Source organism: Ailuropoda melanoleuca, chromosome 15, assembly GCF_002007445.2.
Source record: "Ailuropoda melanoleuca isolate Jingjing chromosome 15, ASM200744v2, whole genome shotgun sequence".
NCBI lineage: Eukaryota > Metazoa > Chordata > Mammalia > Carnivora > Ursidae > Ailuropoda > Ailuropoda melanoleuca.
Window position 1 is genome coordinate 33,547,367 of NC_048232.1, and position 25,407 is coordinate 33,572,773.

At 49.5% G+C, this 25,407-nt stretch overlaps 3 protein-coding genes across 9 annotated transcripts in view; 2 read left to right on the forward strand and 1 right to left on the reverse strand.

Moving 5' to 3' along the window:
- The window catches only part of RNF41 (ring finger protein 41), a 29,386-nt gene extending 16,356 nt beyond the window's left edge, over window positions 1-13,030 (reverse strand). For 3 of the 6 annotated variants that reach the window (XR_002142057.2, XM_002915982.4, XM_034643530.1), the window contains exons 1-2: window positions 12,840-13,029; window positions 10,191-10,375 (exon numbers count right to left, since the gene is read on the reverse strand). The gene's annotated coding sequence lies outside the window, so the exon portion shown is untranslated. Of the gene's footprint in view, window positions 1-10,190; window positions 10,376-12,195; window positions 12,308-12,669; window positions 12,799-12,839 lie in introns of those variants that run through there. The other 3 variants (XM_019796153.2, XM_011220710.3, XM_034643531.1) reach the window with 3 other exon arrangements.
- A 1,629-nt stretch (window positions 13,031-14,659) lies between these two features.
- NABP2 (nucleic acid binding protein 2) lies at window positions 14,660-19,283 on the forward strand. The gene is made up of 7 exons (XM_002915983.4): window positions 14,660-15,047; window positions 15,130-15,226; window positions 15,579-15,717; window positions 15,839-15,910; window positions 16,086-16,167; window positions 16,262-16,325; window positions 18,727-19,283. Exons 2-7 carry the CDS (start codon window positions 15,148-15,150, stop codon window positions 18,924-18,926), a joined length of 636 nt encoding a protein of 211 aa, XP_002916029.1. The 5' UTR covers window positions 14,660-15,047; window positions 15,130-15,147; the 3' UTR covers window positions 18,927-19,283.
- A 177-nt stretch (window positions 19,284-19,460) lies between these two features.
- On the forward strand, window positions 19,461-25,335 carry SLC39A5 (solute carrier family 39 member 5). Of its 2 annotated transcripts, XM_019796156.2 has the most exons (12): window positions 19,461-19,543; window positions 20,244-20,312; window positions 20,611-20,965; window positions 21,678-21,861; window positions 22,872-23,034; window positions 23,212-23,381; window positions 23,592-23,732; window positions 24,113-24,209; window positions 24,295-24,465; window positions 24,606-24,686; window positions 24,776-24,966; window positions 25,192-25,335. In XM_019796156.2, the coding sequence occupies exons 3-12, from the start codon at window positions 20,682-20,684 to the stop codon at window positions 25,333-25,335; spliced, it is 1,626 nt and encodes a 541-aa protein (XP_019651715.1). In that variant the 5' UTR covers window positions 19,461-19,543; window positions 20,244-20,312; window positions 20,611-20,681. The 2 variants fall into 2 exon arrangements, with proteins under 2 accessions (XP_019651715.1, XP_019651716.1); XM_019796157.2 differs by lacking the exon at window positions 19,461-19,543 and having other exon boundaries at window positions 20,155-20,312.
- The last annotated feature ends 72 nt before the right edge of the window (window positions 25,336-25,407 follow it).

The following is a 25,407-nucleotide window of genomic DNA, read 5'->3' on the forward strand; positions in this document are numbered from 1 at the left end:
CTCCCGCGGAGCAAGGAGCCCGACCTGGGGCTCGATTTCAGGACCCTGGGATCATGCCCAGAGCCGAAGGCAGCCACTTAACCAACTGAGCCACCCAGGTGCCCTGCTTTGCTTTATTTCTAAGCCTTCCTTTTTTCACAAGTAATATATGACTGCATTCTCATTTTAAAAAAGACTGAGAGAATGTAACTACTAGCCTCTCTTCCCACTTTTCTCTCCCCCATTCTTTCAATTCACCTTCGTTGCCATACATAGAGTCATGTATGGACAAGACAGACAAGGTCCCTGCTCTCATGTAGTTTATACTCTAGCGATAAAAATTTCCAGGGGCATCTGGCTGGCTCAGTCGGTGGGGCGTGTGACTCTTGATCTCGGGGTTATGAGTTTGAGCCCCATGTTGGGTGTAGAGATTACTTAAAGATAAAATCTTAAAAAAAAAAAAATTTCCAGGGGTGCCCGGGTGGCACAGTCGATTTAAGGGTCCAACTCTTGGTTTGGGCTCAGGTCCTGATCTCAGGGTCCTGGGATGGAGCCCCATGTCGGGCTCTGCGCTCAGCAGAGTCTGCTTGAGAATCTCCCTCACTCTCCCTCTGTCCCTCTCACTCATGCTCTCTCTAAAAATAAACAACTAAATATTTAAAAAAAATTTTCCAATCTACCAGTCTAAATCTTGATTACAGTGTATTTTGCCATTCGCCTCAGGATTTCAGTTTTCCTGGTTGTCATTTTTCCCCCTGAAACAAATCATGTTGCAATTAACATCCTGGTAACAAGATTTTTTTGGAACAGAAATCAGATCTCTCTCCTAAGATGGATACCTACAGGAGGAACTGCTGGGTTGAATGGTGTGCCTACTCTTTATTTTTCTAGATAATATACTTCTATACTATCCTCTGGAAAGGCCTTTTCAATTTAGACACCACTAGGACTGCATGAGAATACTTTAGCAAAGACATTTAAAAGGAAAGAAAAAAAAAGAGCCCCCCCCCAAAAAAAAAAAAAGACTGAGAGGGGCCTGGGTGGCTCCGTGGATTAAGCACCTGACTTTGGCTCAGGTCGTGATCTCTGGGTCTTGGGATCAAGCTGGCTTCTGCTCTCTGCTCAGCAGGGAGTCTGCTTGTCCCTCCACCTCCCCACCCCACCCCCACCCCTGCTCACTGCCACAAGTTCTCTCTCAGATAAACAGATGGGTAGAGTCTTTAAAAAAAAAAAAAAACTGATAAAGATTGATCAGAGATGAGAGAAAATCCTGAAGAGGCTCATAAAAGTCAAGGGAGTTGGAGGAAGGGGACTTTTTGTTTAATGGGTACGGAGTTTCAGTTTTGTAAGATAAAAAAGCTCTGGAGATGTTTCACAACCATGTGAACATACTTAACATTCTGAACTGTACACTCAAAAATGGTTAAGATGGCAAACTCTATGTTACGTGTTTTTTACCACAATAAAAAAAGTCAAGGAAGTGGAATGCTTGAAGGAGGGGAGGGAAGTGTCAAAAGCTGCAGTGAAGTCTGATTTAAAAAAAAAAAAAAAAATGGCCACGTTGTGGGAGCAGACACCAGGGCAGAGTGTGGCTGCCTGCAGCAGGGAGGTGCCGTGAAGGGCAGCTAGAGTGGAGCCTGGGAGTGGAACCAGACCTCATGGGTCCCGAGTGAACAAGACGGGAGGCAGAGGGGCAGGGGCTGCAGAGAATTCTGTCCAAAGCTTGATTTCAAAGGAAGGAAAAGAGAACTACCCTGAGAAGGACAGGGGGTTGTGGAAGTGTGTTGTGTGGGGGTAACTTCCTTCCAATGAGAAAGGTCCCAGGATGCTAATGTACAGAGAGGAAAGTGCCAGTGAAGGGGGGTCACTGAGGCAGCCGTGGGAAGGAGATCTGGAATGATGTTAAACAGAAGAGGGACACCTCTGAAGCAGGAAGGAAGAATGGTACTAAAAGCAGTCCAGACAGGTTTTCAAAAATCATGTCAGTAAACCTTAAAAAAAAATCAGATGACCCCTTATTCATTTACATGACCAGCAAAGTATATAGTTGAGTGATATGGTAATGTAAGCCCATATGATGGAATAATGTATCTATTTTAAATGCGCTTATGGGGGCGCCTGGGTGGCACAGCAGTTAAGCGTCTGCCTTCGGCTCAGGGCGTGATCCCGGCGTTGTGGGATCGAGCCCCACATCAGGCTCTTCCGCAATGAGCCTGCTTCTTCCTCTCCTACTCCCCCTGCTTGTGTTCCCTCTCTCCCTGGCTGTCTCTCTCTCTGTCAAATAAATAAATAAAATGTTTAAAAATAAATAAATAAATAAATGACGCTTATGAGGAATATGCAATAGAATAACGGAAGGTGAAGACAGAAGGACACAAAATTGAATACCGAGCTGTTTAAAAACATCGTATATTTATAAATAATCCATACATAAGGAGACCAGAAAGAATGACCAAAATGTTACCAGTGGTTTTATTTGGGTATAAGATAAAGGTGGTTTTTTTCTACTTTTGGTTACCAAAAACTTTAGTATGTACATTTTTTTAAAAGTCATAATTCAACTTTAAACAGTCTTCCACATTATGAAAAAATATGTGCTTTTTAAATTTAGAAACTACTCGAGAATAAAAAAAAACCCAGAATGCTTTTACTTTTGAAGGACAGTAATAAAAGAAGTGTCTGGAAGTGTCTCCCATGGACCTGGTTAAGAATCTTATGTTTGCCTTTGGAATTAGAATGGACTGTAAGAGACCATGTGGTTTAACACGCAGGGCAGGAATCCTCTCCACAGCACCCAACAGTCAGTCACCCTGTGCTTAGACACTCTTGGGAAAGGTCAAGGGTGCAGCAAGAGCACGGATGACAAATATCTATCTAGCCCAGACTCATTTCTCTCATAGTATTCTAGAATGCCTATGTCCCTCTAAAACAGGGTACCCAGAGTTCCACATGCGGACTGACCAATATGGACACAGCAGAATTATTACCACCTTTCCTCTCTACTTCAATTAATGCAACCTAAGAATGGTTAGTCTATTCTGGATGATAGCTACTGCCAACCAGACCCACACACAGGGGTGGGAGGAAGTGGAAGGGAAGAGAAAAAGTCAAGAAGAGGAGCTATCTGAGGTGGCTTCTATAGGATAGCAAAAATATCACTAAATAGCCGTAAGTCATCTGTTCAACTGCTGACTTTACAATTTCTACCTCAATTAAATAAATTATAATTTGGTACCTCTACCATAGCTATAACATTCATCAGAAGGGAAAAAAAAAAAGAAAAAAAAAAAAGCATTGCTGCCTTCAACGCACCAGGTGTGAGAAGACCGCCAAGATACACTGTTAAGAGAAAAAAACTAAGGTACACAACAGTATATGTAACGTATGCCACCATGAGTAAAAAAACCCAACATGTATGTATTATATGCTTATGTATGCATGGAACTCCCCAGAAGGATACATAGGAAATCGCCAACAGTGCCTGCTGCTGAGGAGAGGTAACTAAGGAACAGGAATGGGAGGATATATTTTAATTTCTTGAATTATTCCCTTGAACCTTCGAAAAAGATTTCCTTGGGGCGCCTGGCTGGCTCAGCTGGAAGAGCAGGCAACTCTTGATCTTGGAGTCGTGGGTTCAAGCCCCACGCCGAGTGTAGAGATTACTTAAATAAATAGTTTAAAAACCTGTTTTCTGTGTATCTAATATTCAAGTAAAGATATGTCTATAACTATCCTAAATTATGAAAGTAAAGTATTAAAGTTAAAACATGTCCAGAACATTCACTAAAGGGGTCATACACTATACATATCTTATGCCATATAACATATGATACACACACATAACCTGTCATATTCCTTTATTTTTTATTTTTTATTTTTTTTTAAATTTTTTTTTTTAAATTTTTTATTTATTTATTTGACAGAGATAGAGACAGCCAGAGAGAGAGGGAACACAAGCAGGGGGAGTGGGAGAGGAAGAAGCAGGCTCATAGAAAGAGCCTGATGTGGGGCTTGATCCCATAACACTGGGATCACGCCCTGAGCCGAAGGCAGACGCTTAACCGCTGTGCCACCCAGGCGCCCCTCCTTTTTTTTTTTAAAAAGATTTTATTTTATTTATTTGACAGAGGGAGAGAGCACAAGCAGGGGGAGCACCAAAGGGACAGGGAGAAGCAGACTCCCTGATGAGCAAGGAGCCTGACGCGGGACTCGATCCCAGGACCCTCCTGGGATCGTGACCTGACCCGAAGGCAGACGCTTAACCGAGTGACCCAGGCACCCCACAGCTGTCATATTCTATAGCAAAGTCTGGAAAAAAGGTACTCTAGCAAGAAAAAGCTGATCATATTGAATCACAACAAAAGAAGCAGTAAAGGGGGGGGCATGGTGGATGGGTAAAATAGGTGAAGGGGATTAAAAGGTACAAACTTCTGGTTATAAACTAAGTAAGTCACAGACTTCCAGTTATAAATAAGTCAATGGGATATAAGTACAGCATAGGGAATATAGTCAACAATACTGCAATAATGTTGCATGGTGTACTGTGAGCACTGAGTAAAGAATGTATAGAATTATCAAATCACTATATTATACATATGAAAATATAACACCATATGTCAACTATACTTCACTAATAAAAAAATGTTTTAAAAAGAACAACAATGGGGCACCTGGGTGGCTCAGTGGATTAAGCATCTGCCTCCGGCTCAGGTCATGTTCCCAGGGTCCTGGGATCGAGCCCTGCGTGGGGCTCCCTGCTCAGTGGGGAGTCTGCTTCTGAACCCTCTCCTCCTAGCTCCTGCTCTCTCTCACTATCTCTGTCTCTCTCTCAAAGAAATAAATAAAATCTTAAAAAAGAAAAAAAGAAGATTTTTTTTTAAAGATTTTATTTATTTATTCGACAGAGATAGAGACAGCTAGCGAGAGAGGGAACACGAGCAGGGGGAATGGGAGAGGAAGAAGCAGGCTCATAGCAGAAGAGCCTGATGTGGGGCTCGATCCCATAACGCCGGGATCACGCCCTGAGCCAAAGGCAGATGCTTAACCGCTGTGCCACCCAGGCGCCCCAGAAAAAAAGAAGATTTTATTTTTCAGTAATCTCTAACACCCAATGTAGGATTCGAACTCACAACCCCAAGATCAACAGTCGCATTCTCTACCAACTGAGCCAGCCAGGCACTCCTGCTTTTAGTACTTTTAATTTCACTCAGTTTTGCTTTATTGGTATTTTTCCCAATTTTTCTATAATGATCATGTTTTAGTTATACAATTAAAATAATAATGAAGTCAAAAATAATAACAATGAAGTCAACATTCATAGAGCATTTCTATATGCTAGGCACTATTCTAAGCATTTCTTGTACATTAACTCATCTAATTCTTACAACTCTATAAGTTACTCTATGAGGTCTGGACTGTCATTATCCACATTTTACAGATGAGTAACAGATGCACAAAGGTTAAAAAGCTTGTCTAAAATCATATAGCTCACAAGTGGTGGAGCCAGATTCAAACCCAGGCCGACGGGCTGCAGAGCCCAAGCTCTAACCACCATGCTAACCCACCTCTCCATTTGAAAAAATGAAAGCTGCAAAAGGCATGTTGTATGAATAGTATGGTCCCACTTTCATAAGAACAATTTAAAAAATAAAAATGAGGGGTGCCTGGAGGCGCCTGGGTGGCTCGGTTGGTTAGGCATCAGACTCTTGATTTTGGCTCAGGTCATCATCTCTGGGTCAAGGGATCAAGCCCTGTATCAGGCTCCGCACTCAGTGCAGAATCTGCTTGTCCCCCTCCTTTTGCTCCTCCCTCTGCTCAGTCTAATAAATAAAATCTTAAAAAAAAAAAAAAAAAAGGGATGACTGGCTCAGAGATTACTTAAAAATAAAATCTTTAAAAGAAATAAATAAAAATTACTATGTGTATTGTATACATTAAAAAAATCTAGACACTAAGGGCCCGGGCGGCTCAGTCGGTTAAACAGCTGCCTTCGGCTCACCTTCTCCCTCTCCCTCTGCCCTACCCCCTGCTCGTTCCTCCCTCTCTCTCTCTCCCTCGTTCTACCTCAAATAAATTTTCAAAATATCTAGACACTAAAATTTCACTTCTTTTTTTTTTTCAAAAACCTTTACTTTAAATAGGCTCTACACCCAACGTGGGGCTTGAATTCACGACAGAGTTTAAGAGTTGCGTGCTCTACCTGAGCCAGCCAGGTGCCTCACTAAGATTTTACTTTTGATCAGGTTATATATTCTGCAAGATTTTGCGTTTTTAAAAAAATTAGTTATCCTTAGAGCAAAGGACAAAAATTGAAATAACATTTCCCTTTTCCCCCTTGTTGCTATCGGGCAATACAGAAAGCAGGCCTAGAGTTTATACTCTGCTTCACTGCACTTTCATTTCATTTCATTTATATTTATATTTTTTATTTATTTGTCAGAGAGAGAGCAGAAGCAGGGGGAGCAGGAGGCAGAGGGAGAAGCAGGCTCCCCACCGAGCAAGGAACCCGACGTGGGACTCGATCCCAGGACCCTGGGATCATGACCTGAGCTGCCCAGGTCTCCCTGTATTTTATTTTTTTTAAGTAATTTCTATACCCAACATGGGGCTCAAACTCATGATCCCAAGATCAAGAGTCCATGCTCTACAGACTGAGCCAGCCAGGCGCCCTTGTACTTTTTTTTTTTTTTAATTATTATTTATTTATTTAGCACTTTCATTTCATTTTATTTTATTTTAAAGTAGGCTCCATGCTGGGCATACCCAACATGAGGCTTGAATTCATGACCCTGAGATCAAGACACGAGCTGAGATCAAGAGTCAGACACAACCAACTGAGTCACCCAGGCGCCCCTGCACTTTCATTTTATATCAATGCTAATAATATTTTCTTAAGGAGGAATACAAATTCTGAAACGGATCTTAATGGGGTCTCAGGAGATCCCATTTTCCAAAATAAATAGCAGAGAACTTGTCTCTGTTGGCAAAGAGATGATCAGAGGGGGTAGGAAGCCACTAGTAAGGGTTAACAGCTGTAAGGTTCCCACCATAAAGTCAGCATTTACAAAACTCCAGAGACACCAGGCATTGTTCCTTCTAGTTTCATTCATTCATTCATTCATTCATTTATAGTAATTTCTACACAAAATGGGGAGCTCAAACTCACAACCCAGAGATCAAGAGTCACAGGCTCCTCCAACCCAGCCAGCCAGGCACCCTGGCATTGTTCTTTCTAAATCAAAACCTCCTTTATCAGATTAGAGATTCTACTTTTTATCCACTCTTGCACAACTGCATTCCTTCACAGGTGCGGCCTCAAGAATTAAGGGGAAATTTAGATTTATAATCTGATTAGCGTATTCCCTATTTGTCATCTATGGGAAACAAACGTCATATACAACCTTGGAAGCCAGCTCTCTGCCCTGCCTTGCCCTGCCCCCAGGCAGATAGTCAACCTGAGGGGCTAGGCTCCTCGATTATTCCTTCTGTTCCCTGGGACTCTCAACACTGCTCAGGGGCTGTCACAGGAGCAGGTTATCATTCCAAGTGGGATGCCTCACAAGAACTCAACTGCTCAGAGCACCTGCGTGGCTCAGTCGTTTTTTAAGCGTCTGCCTTGGCCTCAGGGCCTGATCCCAGGGTCCTGGGATCCAGCACTGCATCGGGCTCCTCCGCTGGGAGTCTGCTTCTTCCTCTCCCACTCCCCCTGCTTGTGTTACCTCTCTTGCTGGCTGTCCCTCTCTCGGTCAAATAAATAAAATCTAAAAAAAAAAAAAAAGAACTCAACTGCTTACTGCCCTGGGGGTAGAAGCTTTAATAAAACTGAAACCACAGGGACCTCACGAGTCACAGCCAGTGACCATAACCACTGGAAGCACAGTTTCCTGGATATTCTCCTTGAGCTGTGGACTAGAAAAAAAGGTCTTCGAAGGTTTCACTCAAATTGGGGAGCTGAACTAAAGTGGCACTGAGGTGTCCCTTCAGGCTGTTCTGCCAGCCTTCCTGATTTGAACATCCCAAACCCAACCTGAAGACTGCATTCCCAGCCTTCTTTTCTGTCAGCCAGAGCTCAAGCATTTTATTCCCTTACTGTCACACTGGGGTCTCTCTATATAGTTCTCGTCATCACTATTATCATAAAATGCAAAAGCTCTCTCAGATCCCTTTCTATACCCTTTTAACTTGCTGCTGAAGTTGCATTCTCTGGTCTACAGAGGGCCAGGAATTCAAAACAGATTGTTCCTAAAGGAACCTGAACATTTATCCTCCTTTATTCAGGGTTTCTCGAACCCAGCTACGGATGTGCAAACCATGCACCCTGTCTTTCTCTCTTTTTTTAATTTTAAAGATTTTATTTATTTATTTGAGAGAGCCAGAGAGAGAGAGGGGGAGAGAGAGTACAAGCTGGGGGAGGGGCAGAGGCAGAGGGAGAAGCAGACTCCCCGCTGAGCAGGAAGCCTGATGCAGGGCTCAATCCTATAACCTGCTCCAATGTAAGGAAACAGGAGACTTCTAGGAATTTCAACATAGTGAAGAAATTAACTGGTGAAGGGTCTCACATTTCATTGCAAATCTCCCAAAGAAGTAACAGGTATGAAGAAAAAAAAGAAAGGAAACTGAGTTGGGAATCCAGAAACTTGAGACCCAGTTCTAGTTCTATTACTGACCAAATGTGTGACCTTGGGCAAGTTACTAATTGCTCTGGGCCTCAGTTCCATTACCACACAAGAAGTGAAGCATCTTGGACTACATACATTCTGAGGTGCTCGACAAGTTGCAGGATTCTGAGATTCAGCATATAAAACAAAAATAGCTAAATTAGAGAGTAATTACCTTATAGAAGATGCCCTGGCTTTACTACTAACTGACCTTGTTCTCTTTAGGTGACTCTCTTTTTTAAGTGAAACTCAACTTTTTTAAGTGAAAGGAAGTGGTCTTGGGGCACCTGGGTGGGTGGCTCAGTCGTTAAGCATCTGCCTTTGGCTCAGGTCTGGGCCTGGGATCAAGCCTTGCATTGGGGCTTGATCAGGGAGTCTTCTCCCTCTCCCTTTGCCATTCCCCCTGCTTGTGCTTGTTCTCTCCCTCTCTCTCTTGCTCTGTGTTAAATAAATAAATAAAATCTTAGAAAAGAAGTGGTCTTTTTATTTAAGCAGTAGAGTCCTTACACTGAACTCACTCCTTCTCTTAGAGAAAGGACTTCTGAGGAATTCAGTTTCCTCACTCATGAGATGAGGGGGTGGGCTACATCACCCCAAAGATTCTGTTTAATTCTAGAATTCTGTGATCCATACTGGATTTACCATAAGGGAGTGACTGATTAATTGACTGACTGATTTAGTAAGCTCTTACACCCAATATGGGGCTTGAACTCATGACCCTGAGATCAAGAGTCCCCTGAAATCAAGAGTCCCATGGTCTACTGACTGAGCCAGCCATGTGCCCCACCACAGGGGTTTTTAAAATTAAAATTCTTTAGGGGGCACCTGGGTGGCTCAGTTGGTTAATCGTCTGACTCTTGGCTTTGACTCAGGTCATGATCTGGTGGTGGTGGGATGAAGCCCCCACAAGCTGAGCATGGAGCTTGCTTGGAATTCTCACTCTCTCGCTCTCTCTCTGCCCCTCCCCCCCCACGCATGCTCTCTCTCTCTCTCGTAAAAAATAAATTTTAAAATTAAAAAAAATTGAATTCAATTCTTCAGTACATTTTAATTGGTTCAATTTACAAAAGAATCCAGAAGGCACACAATTCCTCAAGAACTCATTTAACACTTGAAGTGAGGCCTACCAGGCCCCTAAGGTCAGCAAGGACCTCCCACTTAGTGAACAACTCCAAGCACTATTTGTGTGGTTGCCCCAAACATCAACTTCATCGTCTACACACAGTCCCTTTGCCAGTAGAGACATGTGAAAGATACAGGAAACATAATCCTCGTCCTCAAACTAAGGTGGAGGCTTGAGCCCAATGAGTATACAAGATATAAAACACATAAAAAGACATAAAATTGACTGAGCAATTTACCAACAAATAAAAGTTAATAGTTACTGTCAGACATAAGTATGCAAAGAAGAACAGACTGATATGGGTTGGGTTAATCACAGAAAGCTTTATGCAGAAGAATCTTAAGAATCAGGTTTTCAAAAGCAGAGGGAATCCAGATAGGCTGAGAAAAGACCTGAAGCATGGAATGGGATTCTGAATCAAGGCTCTTTACCTTCCAAGTGTTGGGGGGTAGGTTCCCTGTTCACAAGGCTCCAACCCCCTGAGGCCTCCACTCAGTGCCACTCAGGAGATGCTCCCAGTAACCCATCTTGTTGGCTACTGTCCGACTGAGTCTTCCTTCCTAGTGACAAGCTCCATCGCCAAGGGGATGGATTTGATGTCACAATCAGGAGCACTCTATTGATAGGAACAAGGAAGAAAAAGGTGAGTCAGGGGAACTACCCTCACCTGGCAGTGAGACTACACAGACTTGGATCTGGAGGTTGGTTGAGGAGGATGAGATGATTCCATTAAGGGCAACAGGTTTCAGGGCTGGGGACACAGGACTGCCTTCTAAAGATCGAGATCACTGGCTAAGGAATCGCATACACACACAGTCCAGGAGATTCAACCATAGCTGAGAGCAGAGAAAGGCACAAGAAAAAAGGTAAAGAAGAAGACTGTTTGAGACAGAAAAAGATTCTCTTATTCAGTGCACACAACCACAGGTAATGTCAATGATTCCAGATCTGTGACTATACAATGCAGAGATCAGTGATAGCTTACGTGCACAGTACGATGCTTTAATGTTTCCGAAATGCTTTCACATAAATTACTTTAGTCATGTAAAAAGAATTCTAATCCTACCCTCCAATTGGAAAATACTATTTCATAAGGGGAAGATACTCAAGAATTCGTACAGGTGTGATTCTATTTCCCAAATCAGAAAATATTCCTGAGGGGATCATCCTTTTAAAAGAAAAAAGAAGAAGTAGTGGAGGAGGCAGTGAAATGGGAAATTACTCCTGAGTGGGCGACTAGGAAGACTAGAGGTATGATTAGGCTGACTAAACTATCATTACTAAAAAATGGGACCAAGTAAAGGGGAACAAGGCTTCAGATGAAGGATGCTGTGAGATCTACTCGATACTACACAGGAGAATAGTAACTATTCAAACTCCTTTCCTCCCCGTCACATGGCTATCAACAGATTAAGGGCTGTGTTACAAAGCAATAGGATGGTGATAATTTTTACACATAAAACTGAGACCAGATCATCTTCTGAGTTCAGTACACATGCTCATTAGTTTCCTACGCGCATCAGTCACAACACATTTAGTGTAGTATTTTTAAACTAACCAGAGAAATAAAGGTGCAATGTCAGACACGCTTTCCCTTGCGGGGGTAGCGAGGAAGTTGTTTCTCCCTCATCCATAACACAGAGCTGAGTATAATGCTGTTTCCATTTTGACAACACCCTATTTCCCAACAGCCTGGCATAGGCACCTGTACTTCACGAAATGCTTCCAGGAACCACTGCTGCTGGTTATGCTGAGTCTTCTAGTGACAAGCTCCAGACTCAGAATCTTGCCCATGCTGGGATGTTCCCTTAGCCAGAAGAAAACAGGATTTTTTTCAACTGAGAGGAGGACCAGGAGTCAGGAGACTTGGGTTCTGGTCCCAGCTCTGCCAACTGTAGGACTTTAAACAAGCCATGTATCTCTTCTCTAGTTTTCAATGTCTTCACCTGACGAGTAGGGAAGACACCTGCCTTTACCTACCTTATATCTTGTCCTGGAAAGTCAAAGACATAATAAATGTGAAAATATACTCAATACAGCTATGTTTTAGGTAAGGTATTTGTACTAGAATGCAAAATAAATGTAGAGTACTGAAGGCTAGTGAGGAAATGCTTGAAAGGAGCCTGTTGCTTTTCAATTACCGGGAACCAGGCCCACACACAATCAGCTGGACACACCGAGTAGTAACACTATCACATCACTCAGATTCCCTATTCCCATCTGGGGAAAAACTATCCACCAGCAACACTATCAGCTTCTTGCCCTACTGTCAGACTCTAAAACCACCTGTTTAGGAAGTGGTTAAACTATCACTATCACAGCTTGGTCCCCATGAACAGTGACTCCTTCAACTGCCACAGATGTTATTAGGAAGAATGAAGTCAGTTTCTGAATGGGGAAGATGTCTTGTCAGTCCCTCGAACAAAACACTCTCACCTCTCTCAGCTTTCTGCTCCTTCTCCAGCCCTCTCCTCCCCATTCCCCAATTTCGCCGAGTTCTGGGTTGGGGGAAGGCTTTCCGGTGTGTGAAGCCTGTGAAAGGACCTGGCTGCAAAGCCAAGGAAGGGATGTAAGGAATGTGAGATTCCTTCAAGGAGGGGTGAGAGGGGGAGGGGGGAAAGGAATGGAGGAGGAAAGACAAGGCTGCCAAAGACAAGGCACGGGAGAGGAGCCAGCTATGGCGCTTCGAGGGCGGGGGTTCAGATTCCGCCGCCCCTGCCCAGGCTAGCCCCCAGAACGTTCCCTCCCTCCCCTTCCAGCCCGTCGTAACTGCCCATTTAAACACCACGTTGTAACCCCCGGTCCCCTCCTCCCTGTCCTCCAGTCAGTCCAGAACCCCTCCCGCACTTAAGACTCCCCCTACTCCAATGCACCTCCCCAACAACCCACCCTCCAGCGCCCCTTTCTCACCTCCGGACTCCTCCCTATTCCTCTTCCCTTCCTCCATTTTTCATCTTTACTCCTATCCCTTCTCCTGACCTCCAATATCTTGAACCCCCGCCCCAATCCCCGTGGGACATCGCCCCCTCCCGTCCCACACCCTTTTTTTAGGTGGGAGCCGGCGCAGGCGCAGTACGCACCGCCCTGGAAGCGGTCTGGACTCTCCGTACCCCGGCCCGACTGGAGCTGAGGCCGCAGCGGCCACGGGATAGCTCCGGTGCCGGGTCCCAGCCTATCCCGGGAGGGGAAGGGGAAGGGGAAGGGGAAGGAGAGGGTAGGTTCCAACCGCTCGTCGCCGTGTGAGATGGGCCCCTTGCCCCGCCCACCGCTGCTACGCAACCCGGCGGAAGCTCGTCACCAGACTCCGCCTCTTTGTTTAACTCGGATCTAGCCTAGAAGCCCGGAGCGACCAACGAGGAGAGAGACCCGGGCTTCCTCTCTACACCGGAAATCTTTCTGATCCCAACGGGGACTATATAGCCATTTGGGAGGGAGAACTCTATGTTCTTCCCGGCGTGAACTCTATGTTCTTCCCGAGGCTGACTGCCAGGAGGGCTAGACTTCGCTTTGGAAGGGCGTACTAGTCCCGTCTCCGAAGGTTGATGCGGGGAAATGCGAGATCATTGCGAGGAGGCTGGCTTGCAGTGTGACCTGCCATCTCCTGTTTCCAGAGCGGTGGTCAGCGTCCCGTAGCCTCCCGACCCTATGACTCATAGTCTTGGGAGTGGATACTGTAGTCTACAGTGCGACCACTGGGTGGAGGATGGGGGAGTGTCCAACCACAAAGCTTTGATCTAGGGCGCCCAAGGGGTTGCCTGCCTCTCTCCTAGCCGCACTCCTGCTGTATCTACGTTGGCTCTCCGGATACTCCTAGAGTTCCCTGAAACACCTAAGGGGAGAGGAGATAAGATGTCCCTCTTCCTACATTATGCTCTGATTTCCTTAGGATACAGCACCGTAGTTGGGGGTGTGGGCGGGAGAGAACCTGGGATCCGAGGAAAGTCAAGGCGGAGCCTAAAGCGCTCCAGAAGGTAAGGAAATAAGCCAAGACATTACAATTACATGACCTGTTAGGCTAATCTGATATTAAATAGTATTTTTTATGGATATTCGCTAAACAAATGATTGCGGTTTGTATATATGTAACTGGTTTATACACAACATTACAGAGCTAGAAGCTTTTGTTGATTTTCTAACAAGTCCCAAGGGGAACTAAAGGTTCAGGCCTCCTCTGTTAAATCCTCTGGGGGCGGGGGAGACCCTGGGATTTAGGGAGATATATGCATTAGGAAAAGGTGCCTATCACACTCTGAGAGGGACTAATGCAAATGCTGTTCTCTGTGCCCGGGATTCCATTCTTCCTAAAAGGGTGCGTCAGCCTCTCGTGTGAAGGCTACTTTTTCCAAAACCCTGACGAAGCTGGGTAGTGCATGAAAGATGAGGAACCCAAATCAGGAATGAAGATGAGGGTTATAGCAGTGGGAGAAGAAGAAACTGTACCTGCTGTGTGCTAAGCGCTGTTTTTTCTATAACTTACGTTCTCTTGTCTGCAAAAGGGAATACCATATTTAAGAATTGTCGAGAAAATAAGTGAAGTGCTGAGCCTGTTTCAGACTTTTGTCCGCCGTATTCCAAAACCCCTGGCCCTTTTTCCAGGGGCCACGTCTTAGAAATAAAATCTTGGAGCCTAGGTATAGGCTCCCAGGCAAGTAAGGAAAATTGGACTGGAGGCGCCCCCTGGTGGTCCATCTTTCTCGTGGAGCCAACCATCTGCGGGGCTCCTTTAATACTTGAAATCCGCCCCTGTCGCGGCGCGTGAATCTCGGATCCCGATTGGCTGAGTGGGGGCCGGCGGCGGCGCGCGGGGGTGCGTCGGGACAGTGCTGATTGGTCAGAGCAGGCCAGCCGGAAACTTCCGGGAATGTCCGCACTCCCGCGTTCCATCGCGCTGCATCCGGCGGCGGCGGGGCCTGTGGCTCCCCCTGCGGGCGGCTCTGTGGCGCGCGCTGTCCGGCCCGCTGGCTGGTTGGGTGGCGGGTGGTGGTCTGTGGGTGGGGGAGGGGATGGACCGAGTCCTGGGTTGTCCCGATGAGGGTTCGGGAAGGTTTGGCGAATAAGATTCCATTCCTTGGATCTGCACCAGTTTCCCTACCCCCGTCTCCGTCAGCTCCCCGACTTCGGGGCTTGAGACTGAAAGAGCATCCCGGGACGGGGCCTTCCAGCCCCGAAGCAGCCTATCCAGCGACCCTCAAATTCTGATCTTGAAGTTGGAAGCTCCTGGGGAAGTTCGTTTCTAGCCTTTTAGAAGAATTAGAGGATTTGCGGCTGCCTGACTCCAGCCTAGTGTGGTAGGTAGGCCTTGGGAAGTGGAGCATGGGGGTTAAAGACTCCAAGCCTCGAGGTTCATTCCCCTTTCCCCCTTCTGTGTAGTGCCGAGGCACGGGCAGCATGACGACGGAGACCTTCGTGAAGGATATCAAGCCCGGGCTCAAGAATCTGAACCTCATCTTCATTGTGCTGGAGACGGGTGAGTATTCTGGGGTGGTGGGCCCCCTGCACGGGTTTTCTGGGTGGGGGTGGGGGTCGGAGGGGGAGAACACCACCTCCATACTTAACTAGCTACCCGGATGCCAAGGCACACCCCAAGAAACTGCTCACACCCAGTCTCTCCTAGACCCTGGCCTGGAGAGTTGTAGTCAAGTGTAGGGTAGATGGAACTTGCAAGATCCAAGCTTCCAGCACCACTCAGGCCTCTTTCCACTTAGGGCCCTCTCCATGGTGCTGTCCCTCCACTCCCCCTCACCCCACCAGGATCTAGATCTCATCCCTCTGACCATTTCTTCCTCCCACCTGTCCCAATATATATCTCTTCCCTCCAGGCCGAGTGACCAAGACAAAGGACGGGCACGAGGTTCGGACCTGCAAAGTGGCAGACAAAACAGGCAGCATCAATATCTCTGTCTGGGACGACGTGGGCAACCTGATTCAACCTGGAGACATCATTCGGCTCACCAAAGGGTAATTCCTGCTTACTCCTGTTATCCCAGGGCAGTCACAGCCAAGAGGGGTCGAGTTACGAGTTAACAGCCCCTGTAACTCTTCTGAGTATTCTGAATCCTACTTTGTTGTGCCCTCACAGGTACGCTTCAGTGTTCAAAGGTTGTCTGACACTATACACTGGACGTGGGGGTGATCTGCAAAAGATTGGAGAGTAAGTGTCTTGGGGATTGGGAGGTAGAAGCAGCAGGCCGGAGGTGTACGTTGAAGCTTTACAAGGAGGCAGTGTAAGGGTGTACAGCCCATGTCTTGTAGCTGGACCTTTCTGAGGCCTCTAGCAGTGGCCCAGGGGCTGGGCCTGAGGCTTTAGCCAGTTTCTCCCCTCGCAGATTCTGTATGGTTTATTCTGAGGTTCCTAACTTCAGTGAGCCAAACCCAGAGTACAGCGCCCAGCAGGCACCCAACAAGACGGTGAGTCCCATGGCCTCCGTGTGGGGAAGGAGGGCAGGCCAGGCCAAGAAACATGGTGGGAAGCAAGGTCTGAGTATGTACTTTGTGCCTTCAGGTGCAGAACGACAGCAGCCCTACGGCTCCCCAGCCTACCACCGGCCCCCCCGCCGTTTCTCCAGGTACACCTGTTCCCTTCCAGCCACTGGTTCTCCTAGCTCCCCTTCTCTCCCCAGCCTGAAAAGACGCATTGCCTTCATCCCTTTTCCCAATTTTCTCTTCTCTCAATGTATTCCTTCCACCCAGTCCTTCTCCCAGTTCTTTTGCAAGTCCTTGTGGGTAAAAGATTTGGGGACCTGTTTCTATCACTGATAGAGTTCTGATACTCCTGTGCCACTATGGCTCAAGGACACAAATGAGAACAGTTTCTCCGCAGAGACTGCACTCCTTCCTTCGAGCCTGTTTCTCTCTGCTTCTTGGGCAGGTGCTTGCCCTTTTCCCCTTGCCCTTTCAGTTCATTCCATGGTCCTGATATGGATGTATGGGACTTAACATGGAGTCCACACTTCGTAGCTTTAGAGCACCAAGTAGTTCCCTTTTAGGGTCATCACTCTTCTTGAAACCAAAGACCCTTCTTCTGCGCCTTGGACCTCAGGATTATGATTCTTTCACTCCTATACTTCAAGCCTATACTTTTTGACCTCTTGCTTTTGATTGGACTCACTCACCAACATCATCTCCTTCATCCCCTCGCTCTTCCTTAGGAACTGGGTCTTTACTGCTCTTTTTCTCCTTCTGGGTCCTCTCCCAGCTCACCCGAGTACTCCCTGGCTCTAGGGAGAGCCCTGGCTCCCTTGGCTCTCTCTTGCCTCTGATCTGTGCGTTAGGTTTCTCCCTGTGACACTAGGCTTTGGGCTGCATCTGCCCTTCCTCGGTCTGTGTCTACATCCCCAGTTGCCATGGTTTTCAGCATTGTTTGTCAGAACCACTAGGGTCATGGGGCTTTTTGCACATCACGAAATAACATTTAATTCCACCACAAAAATCCGCGTGTTTTCTTTCCTTTTTTTTTCTTTTTAATAAGCTTTAAGGTTTTATTTATTTATTTATCAGAGGGCAGGGGGAGAGAGCCCAAGCAGGGGGAGCAGCAGGCAGAAGGAGAAGCAGGCTTCCCGCCAGCAAGGAGCCCAGTGTGGGACTCGATCCCAGGACCCTGGGATCATGACCTGCGCTGAAGGTCCAGGCATCCCAACATCCATGCTTCCTTTTCTTTCTTTCTTTTCTTTTCTTTTTTTTTTTTTTTTAAGATTTTATTTATTTATTTGACAGAGAGAGAGCACAAGCAGGGGGAGAGGCAGGCTGAGGGAGAGGGAGAAGCAGGCTCCCCGAGGAGCAGGACCCTGGGATCATGACCTGAGGTGAAGGCAGTCGCTTTACCAGCTGAGCCACCCAGGCGCCCCAACATCCATGGTTTCAATGGAAAATATGACTGTTGCGTATTTTCAGGTCTCCATAACCCATAATTTGTAAGAAGTGTTTTAAATAAGGTACCTTTAAGCCTGTTGGTCCCTCGTGTGCATCTAGCAGATATTTATTCACTTGGTTATCTGACAGGTACAAAAGGCTTAACAAAAAACATGCATGGCATAAAAACTTAACAGAAGAACTTTCTATATACTCTCCTAACACTTTTTGTAATTGAGGAAAAGGCATTATTTTTCCATTTTGGCTGCAGGTAACTTAGTCTGGAGCAGCCGGGTCTGAGTGGGGATGTGGTTGGAGAACCACTAGCCTATGACTTCTACCCCAGTTAGGGTTCATAGTGCCCTCTGTACAGGCGAGGGAGGCCGCTGTCTTCACTTAACAAGCATGTCTAGAGGAGGAAGGCCAAGGAATAAAACACAGCGCCGACCTTTAGGAGCCTGCAGCCTGTGAAGGAGGTAGTCCTACATACGGTAACACTGTGGGAGCAGCAAGGTTAGAAATATGCACCATTGTGGGCGCTCAGGAAAATCATCTCACACACCCGGCTCCCATCAAACATGCAAGCTGCGCACGAAAATGCTGCTTATTATTTGGGGGCTGTGAGTAGTCACTATTTTGCTCACTCTTACCTAGATTTTCCAAGATGAAAACGTATGTATCATCGTGATATCCACCGCCCTTTCTTTTTTTTAAAGATCCTTCTTACATTTTAATACAGAAACTTTGGGCCCTGCCTGTACCCATGCTTCTCCAGTTTTACAAAGTCTTTTGACAAAGGGGCATTTTGTCAGAGGTCCTTGAGTCTAGAACTAAACAGCAAATTCTAGGTCTGACCTCCCTGATACAAAGATGAATAAAAAAGAAAAATACCACACTAGGGTTCAGGTAGCAACTTCCCAAATGACTGCTTGAGGCTTCTCTGGGGCTCCATTCATACAACCTCCACTCCTCGCTGTTGGTCAGGTTGGCAGGAATGTGCAGCTGTGTTTGATGAAGACTGTGCTTCTCTCTGGGACCTGGAGCGAGGCCTTGAGGATGGACCTCTGTCCTACCTTAGTTTTCTAATTCCTGTGTTTCTTCCCCTTCTCCCACTGCTAGCCTCTGAGAACCAGAACGGGAATGGATTGAGTGCCCCACCAGGTCCTGGTGGTGGCCCGCACCCCCCTCACGCACCCTCGCATCCCCCCAGCACCCGAATTACCCGAAGCCAGCCGAACCACACACCTGCCGGCCCTCCTGGCCCCTCCAGCAACCCTGTCAGTAACGGCAAAGAAACCCGAAGGAGCAGCAAGAGATAGCAAGACGTTCTTCTCCCTCCCCGCCACCCACCATAACCCCAGTATCTCCTGGAGCACACAGCCTTCAATGAGGCTGTTGGCTTTCGGGGGGTGGGGGTGGGTAGGTATTTTAGTGGGGGGGGGTAGTATTTTAGCCACTAAATTTTACTGGAGGGGTGGTGAGCAGTGGCCTTAACCCACCCTAAGCCCGTACTCCCTGCCTTGCCCAGCTGAAGCTGCCTGTCCCCTGGAGCTCAAGGCCTTCTGCCCGCCCTCCATCCTCTTAGAAATGACAGTCACAGGATGTTTCTGGTGTGTGTGATGTGGAAGTTGAATTGAATCCCTCCTTCCTAATAAACGTTATCACTCTGTACTGGACTCCTTTGCTTTTTGTGGGCAAATGAAGAGGTTAGCGGTCGGACGTTTGGGAAAGTGTGCTATCCCTGGGCGGTGGAAGGAAGACACGGTCCGGTAACGAGGCTTAGGCAAAGCAGGCCTGCCCCTTTAAGGTAGTTCCCTCCCCTGCCCCCTCCCTGCAGGTGACCCTTGCCCGCCTGCCTGCCTACCCCCCCCACAGCTGGAACCAAGAAGGCTGTGTCCCCCTTCCTCTGGGCGTCCTTCCAGTCTCTCGCTGTCAGGTAACGCTAACCTCAACCCCCTGGACATTTGCCCTAATCAGACTGTGCTTCCCTGATCTTAAGCCAAGTCAGACATCTGAGGGGAGCCCAGATACTTCTTTCCTCTTTCCACCAGAGCTTCCCCTTTCTTGGTCATTTCCCAGAGCTCTGGCTCTTCCTCTGCTGGGACAAGGAGTTGCTAAGAACGGTTTCTTCCCCACACACCTGGGGTTGCCACTTAGCTGCCTCTTCACCCCCTTTCCAGCTGAGGGACACCCGGATCCCACTGTCCTAGGGAATGTGGGGAATGGGGGTTGGAAATGAAGGAAGCCTAGTACCAGATGTAAGGTGGTGGGGGTGGGAGGATATGCAGGGAAAGGCTAAAATGGTACCAACTGGGATAGTGGGGTGAATTATTTAGAAGAAAAGGCCAGGCTCAGGTTTTCCTTAGCCATGTGGCTTTTCCAGGGGCAGAGGGTGGCCCCTCCCTACTCAGGGGCCCAGCCAAGACTGACCTTTGACCCCCACCCCAGAGACCAGTGAACCATTAACTCCTCTCTGACGTGAGCCTTCCCACACTGGCCCCTCCCCTCCCTGACCCCGCCCCTAGGCAGGTGGGCTAGGAGTTGGGGGGGGGTGTCCATCCCAGCCTCCTATATGACGTGGCCTCCATTCCACCTGTACGCCTGGAGGCTGAGCCCTGTTCTCCTTCCTGACTCAGGAACCTCTTAGCGTCTACAATAAGGGCCGCCCAGGACCTGAGGAGACAGCTCTCACACTGCCAAAGAGGGTGAGGCCCTGTGGTTTGAGGGAGACAGGTGGGGCAGGATTGAGCGGTGGGGTTTTGGGGACAGGATGGCCGGTCAGCTCTGGATCAGGTGAGGGAGGCACTCTGGGTCAAGGAAGGTGTTCTAGGAACTGGCACATAAGACGCTGTTCCAGAAGGCGGCAATGGGGAGGGAGAAAGGAGGCTAGAGTGGGGGCTGCTGCTAGGATCAAGGTGGGGCAGTACAAGGAGTGAGGGTTCCCCCCGGGCCTGAGCTGGACAGCAGAGCAGAAGCCCAGTTCCTTCCTCCTTGTTCTTCTAGGGCACAGTCCTCAGGATGTTCCAAGGGAAATAGAAGCCAGAACCAGAGCCTGTAACCCATTCCCCCCAATAATGGGGCCCCCAGTGAGTCATCTGCTGGCTGGCCTGTGTGTGTGGATGACCTTGGGCTCAGTAGGGGGCTCAGCCCCCAACCTGGGCCCTGCCGAGCAGGAGCAGAACCATTACCTGGCCCAGCTGTTTGGCCTGTATGGGGAGAACGGGACACTGACCGCAGGGGGCCTAGCGAGGCTTCTCCACAGCCTGGGGCTAGGCCGAGTTCAGGCACTTCGCCTGGGACACCACGGGCCTCCAGCTGGTCGGGCCACACCCCCAGCTGGAGACAATTCCACGCACAGGTACTAACCCCTTCCCCCACCCCCACCCCGAAATGCCACATCCCCTGCTCTTCTCAGGGCTTGCATCAGTCTCCAGTGGCCTAGCTCTGGCTTCCTAAAATCAGATTCCTGGAATTACAAATTTTTCAAAATCTGACTCCCTGTGTTCCTTCACGTGCCACCTCCCCTTGCCTCTACTGCCTTCTAATTCTTTCTGCCAAATCCCTGGGCCCTCAACTCTTGCTCTTAGTCCCAGTGCTCAATGTCTCCAGGCTGACTTGGCTCCCAATTTGTAGCATTTTTGGCTGCCCCCCCCGTGTCTCTCACTCTCACGCCCCCCCCCATTCCTAGACCCTCCTATAAATGGACAATTCTCAAATCCTCCTAGAACTGACGTTCCACGGTTTCTGGGTCCCAGGAACTCCAGCTAGTGCCTGTGCCTCCCTTTCCCCCTAAGCGCCCTAGGAGCCTCAAGGGGAGTGTTCTTTCTTCTTTTTTAAAGATTTATTTATTTGAGAGAGAGCGCAAGAGAGCAGGGGGAGGGGCAGAGTCTTAAGTGGACTCCACGCTGAGCCCAGAGCCCGATTCAGGGCTCGATCTCATGATCCTGAGATCATGACTTGAGCTGAAACCAAGAGTCCGATGCTTAACAGACTGCACCACCCAGGCACTCCTCGAGGGGAGTTTCTTAGAGAACATGAGCCAGTCTGACTTGCTATCCCATCCATTCCAGATCACAGGACCCCGAGCTGAGTGTGGATGTCTGGGCGGGGCTGCCTCTGGGTCCCTCGGGGTGGGGTGGCCCAGAGAAGCCAAAGGCCCCAGCATCACCCCATGGGCCAGCGCCCTCGGGCCTGGACCTCTTTCACAGGCTTCTGCTGCTGGACCATTCACTGGCTGACCATCTGAATGAGGATGTGAGTCTTGTGATCTCTAGGTGTGGGGGAAGGACCACGGGATTTAGATGGCCTGAAATGTTTAAAGAGTCATTTATTTTTAAAAAGGTTTTATTTATTTATTAGAGAGCGAGAGCACGGGCATGAGAGACAGAAAGGGGGAGAGGGAGAGGGAGAAGCAGGCTCCCCGCTGAGCAGGAAGCCATGCGGGGCTTGATCCCAGGACCCTGGGATCATGACCTGAGCCAAAGGCAGACGCTTAACTCACTAAGCCACCCAGGCACCCCTAAAGAGTAATTTAATACAATTAATTAAAAAAAAAAAACAATCCAGGTGTGATCTTAGGTTATGTTATTCCAATAGTGAAATACGGTTCCTCTGAGCTCGGCGCGCATGAGCCCACACCCAAATCTCCAAGACCTGGTTTAGGGACCACACTAGGCAAAGCAGAGAATCCACAGAAATAGCCCAGGGTAGGATTTGGGGCTGGCTCTCTGGAGAGGAAACCTGCAGCGAGTGGAAGGCTGTCTTCAGCCGGAAAGTGAGCTTGTTCCATGCACACCAGAGGGCAGCAAAAGCTAACTCTGAAGCAAGGGTGAACACCCCGTCACAGGGGGCATTCAAGCCAAGGCTGGATGAATATGTGACAGGGCTGTTGTGAGGAAGGTTGGATGGCATTTCGAGTTCTTTCCCTTCTAAGATTCTGCAATGGAGGGCTCCAGTCCAACCAACTCCATTACCAAATCAATGAAATCATCAGGGCCTTGGGAGGGACGGAGGGAGATGGTGGCATCGTTTACTAGCACCCAATCTGTATTGAATTGAACAGTGCACTGGACTGAATGTTCACTGATAATTAACACACACTGATCATACAGAACTATCCCTAGTCCCTGATGCACGTGCCAGGGTGAGCAAAGGGGACCCTGGATAGACCCAGGAGTCCATGCACCGGAAGGACAGACATTAAAGATCTGAGTCACAGTTCTCAGCGATGCCCCAATGTATGACCTCCAACTCAACTCCCCTAGTGTCTGAATGGCTCCCAGCTGCTGGTCAATTTTGGCCTGAGCCCCGCTGCTCCTCTGACCCCTCAGCAGTTTGCTCTGCTGTGTCCAGCCCTGCTTTATCAGATCGACAGCCGCGTCTGCATCCAGGCCCCAACCCCAGCCCCCCCGGGGGATCTTCTGTCTGGTCAGTGGGTGAGAGTGGGTGGCAGGGTGCCTTGAATCCTGGTAGGGAGTGGGCCCTTAGCCAAGCAAGGGGGTTCACTGGGGGTGCTGCCTCCCCTTGCAGTGTATCTCTGCCCCACCTTGCTTCCGAGACCCTGCCTCCATCCCTAGCCTAATTTCAGTCCCTGATTCTCCCCAGCCCTGGTTCATAGTGCCCTGGCAGTCCTGCTGCTCAGCCTCCCTGCTCCCCTCTCCCTGCTACTGCTGCGGCTCCTAGGACCACGTCTATTGCGGCCCCTGCTGGGCTTCCTGGGGGCCCTGGCCGTGGGCACGCTTTGTGGGGACGCGCTGCTCCACCTGCTGCCACATGTACGTGAAGCCCCTTCCTCGCCCCGCCCGCAGTGGTGGACAGCCTCCGTGTCCCCAAGGGTTCCCCTCCCCCTTCCACTCCCTGGCCCCGGCGGCAGCCCACAGCAGCCTTCTTGTAGAAAGGGAATGAAGGCTTGCCACCTTCCCCACAGGAGGGGGTGTTGTCAGTGCACAGGCTTCTGGGGTCTGCCCTGACCCCCTCTCTGGCAGGCACAAGGAGGGCAGCACGCTGGACCTAGCGGACAACCGGAGGAGGACCTGGGACCAGGACTGTCAGTACTCGGAGGTCTCTTCCTGCTCTTTGTGCTGGAGAACATGCTAGGGCTTTTGCGGCGTCCAGGGCTCAGGCCAGTGAGTGATACCCTTTTCTCCTCCTTCCGCCAAAACCAGAATTCTGGCCAAGAGCAGGCCACACAAGCCGGGAAGTGAGGCGCAGAGGGTGCTCCTGGCGCTCTGACGTTTGCCTGAGGGGGCAGGACCTGACAGCCAACAGTGAGCAGTCAGGGTCTCCTCCGCATAGACCCAGGATTTCTGGCCAAAGGGCCCCCTCTCCCAAGTTCAAGTCAACAAGAAAGAGGGAGCCGCCAATCTGGGAAGAGTGGAGAGGCCAAAACACAGCCCCAAGTGCTAGATAGAGCCCAGGTGTTCAGTCTCCCAGCCGGCAGCCTGGCCTCTCCTTAGCCCCCGGCTCTGCTGCCTCCTCCACCAGGAGGGATACCCTCCCATTTCAGAGACGCTGCAGGCGAAAAAGAAAGGCTCTCAGAGGACCGACCCTGGACCTGGAGGATGGCGGTGGGATGGCCCTTCAGCCCCTACATGCAGCTCCAGGTAAGCAGTGGAGAAAATGAAGATTCGACTCCCAGCTCCCAGCTCTCCCGGGCAGCCACCCGCACTGTCCTTGTCCTTCCTGCAGAGCCGGAAGCTCAGGGCCGCAGGGAGCAGGCCGGCCAGCCCCCACCAGCCCCGGGCCCTACTGGGCACCAAGGCCACAGTCATGGGCCCCAGGGTGGCGGTGGCGCCAACATCACGTGGATGGTGCTCCTGGGAGACGGTCTGCACAACCTCACTGACGGGCTGGCCATAGGTGCGAGGGGAGGGGAAGGAGGGAGGCAGGGCCTAGAAGGGGGCTCCCAGGAAGTAGGGGAGAGGAGGGAACGGTGGTGGCCGTGCCCCCCGGGGAGAGCTTTCCCCCAGACTGGCGACCTCCAACCCTGCCGACCCCAGGTGCCGCCTTCTCCAACGGCTTCTCCAGTGGCCTCAGCACCACCCTAGCCGTCTTCTGCCACGAGCTCCCCCACGAACTGGGTAGGAAGGGCAGAAGGGTGGGGTGGGCCCCAGAAAGGAGAGGCCAGCCCTGGCTTATTCCCTCCCACCCTGTCCTCTCTTCCCGACAGGTGACTTCGCGATGCTGCTCCAGGCTGGGCTGCCCTTCCGGCGCCTGCTGCTGCTGAGCCTGGTGTCTGGAGCCCTGGGACTAGGGGGTGCAGCCCTGGGGGTGGGGCTCAGTTTGGGCCCTGTCCCCCTCACTCCCTGGGTGTTTGGGGTCACTGCTGGGGTCTTCCTCTATGTGGCCCTTGTGGACATGGTGAGAGGTGTGGGGCGGTGCGGTGAAAGCTAGGGAAGCGGGGAGGTGGGTTTGGCAGGGAGGGAAGTACTGGTCCCTCCACCTCCCCGCCTGGCCACCCGGAAGGTTGCTGGACCCCAGGGCCGGAAGAGTTCGGAGGGGCTGCCGGTACTTTCGGACACCTCCCTCTCATGCTTCGGGGGGCAGCGGCAAGGCCAGGACCCTGACATTCCTCCTTTCTTTCAGCTACCTGCCCTGCTTCGACCCCCCGAGCCCCTGCCTGCGCCCCACGTGCTACTGCAAGGACTGGGGCTGCTGCTGGGGGGCGGCCTCATGCTCACCATAGCCCTGCTGGAGGAGCAGCTATGGCCCCTGGTCTCTGAGGGCTGATAGGGGCCGCTGGAAAGGCGTCCAGGGTGCCCTTCCTTCCCCCCAACCACAGGAATGGAGGCGGGACACAGG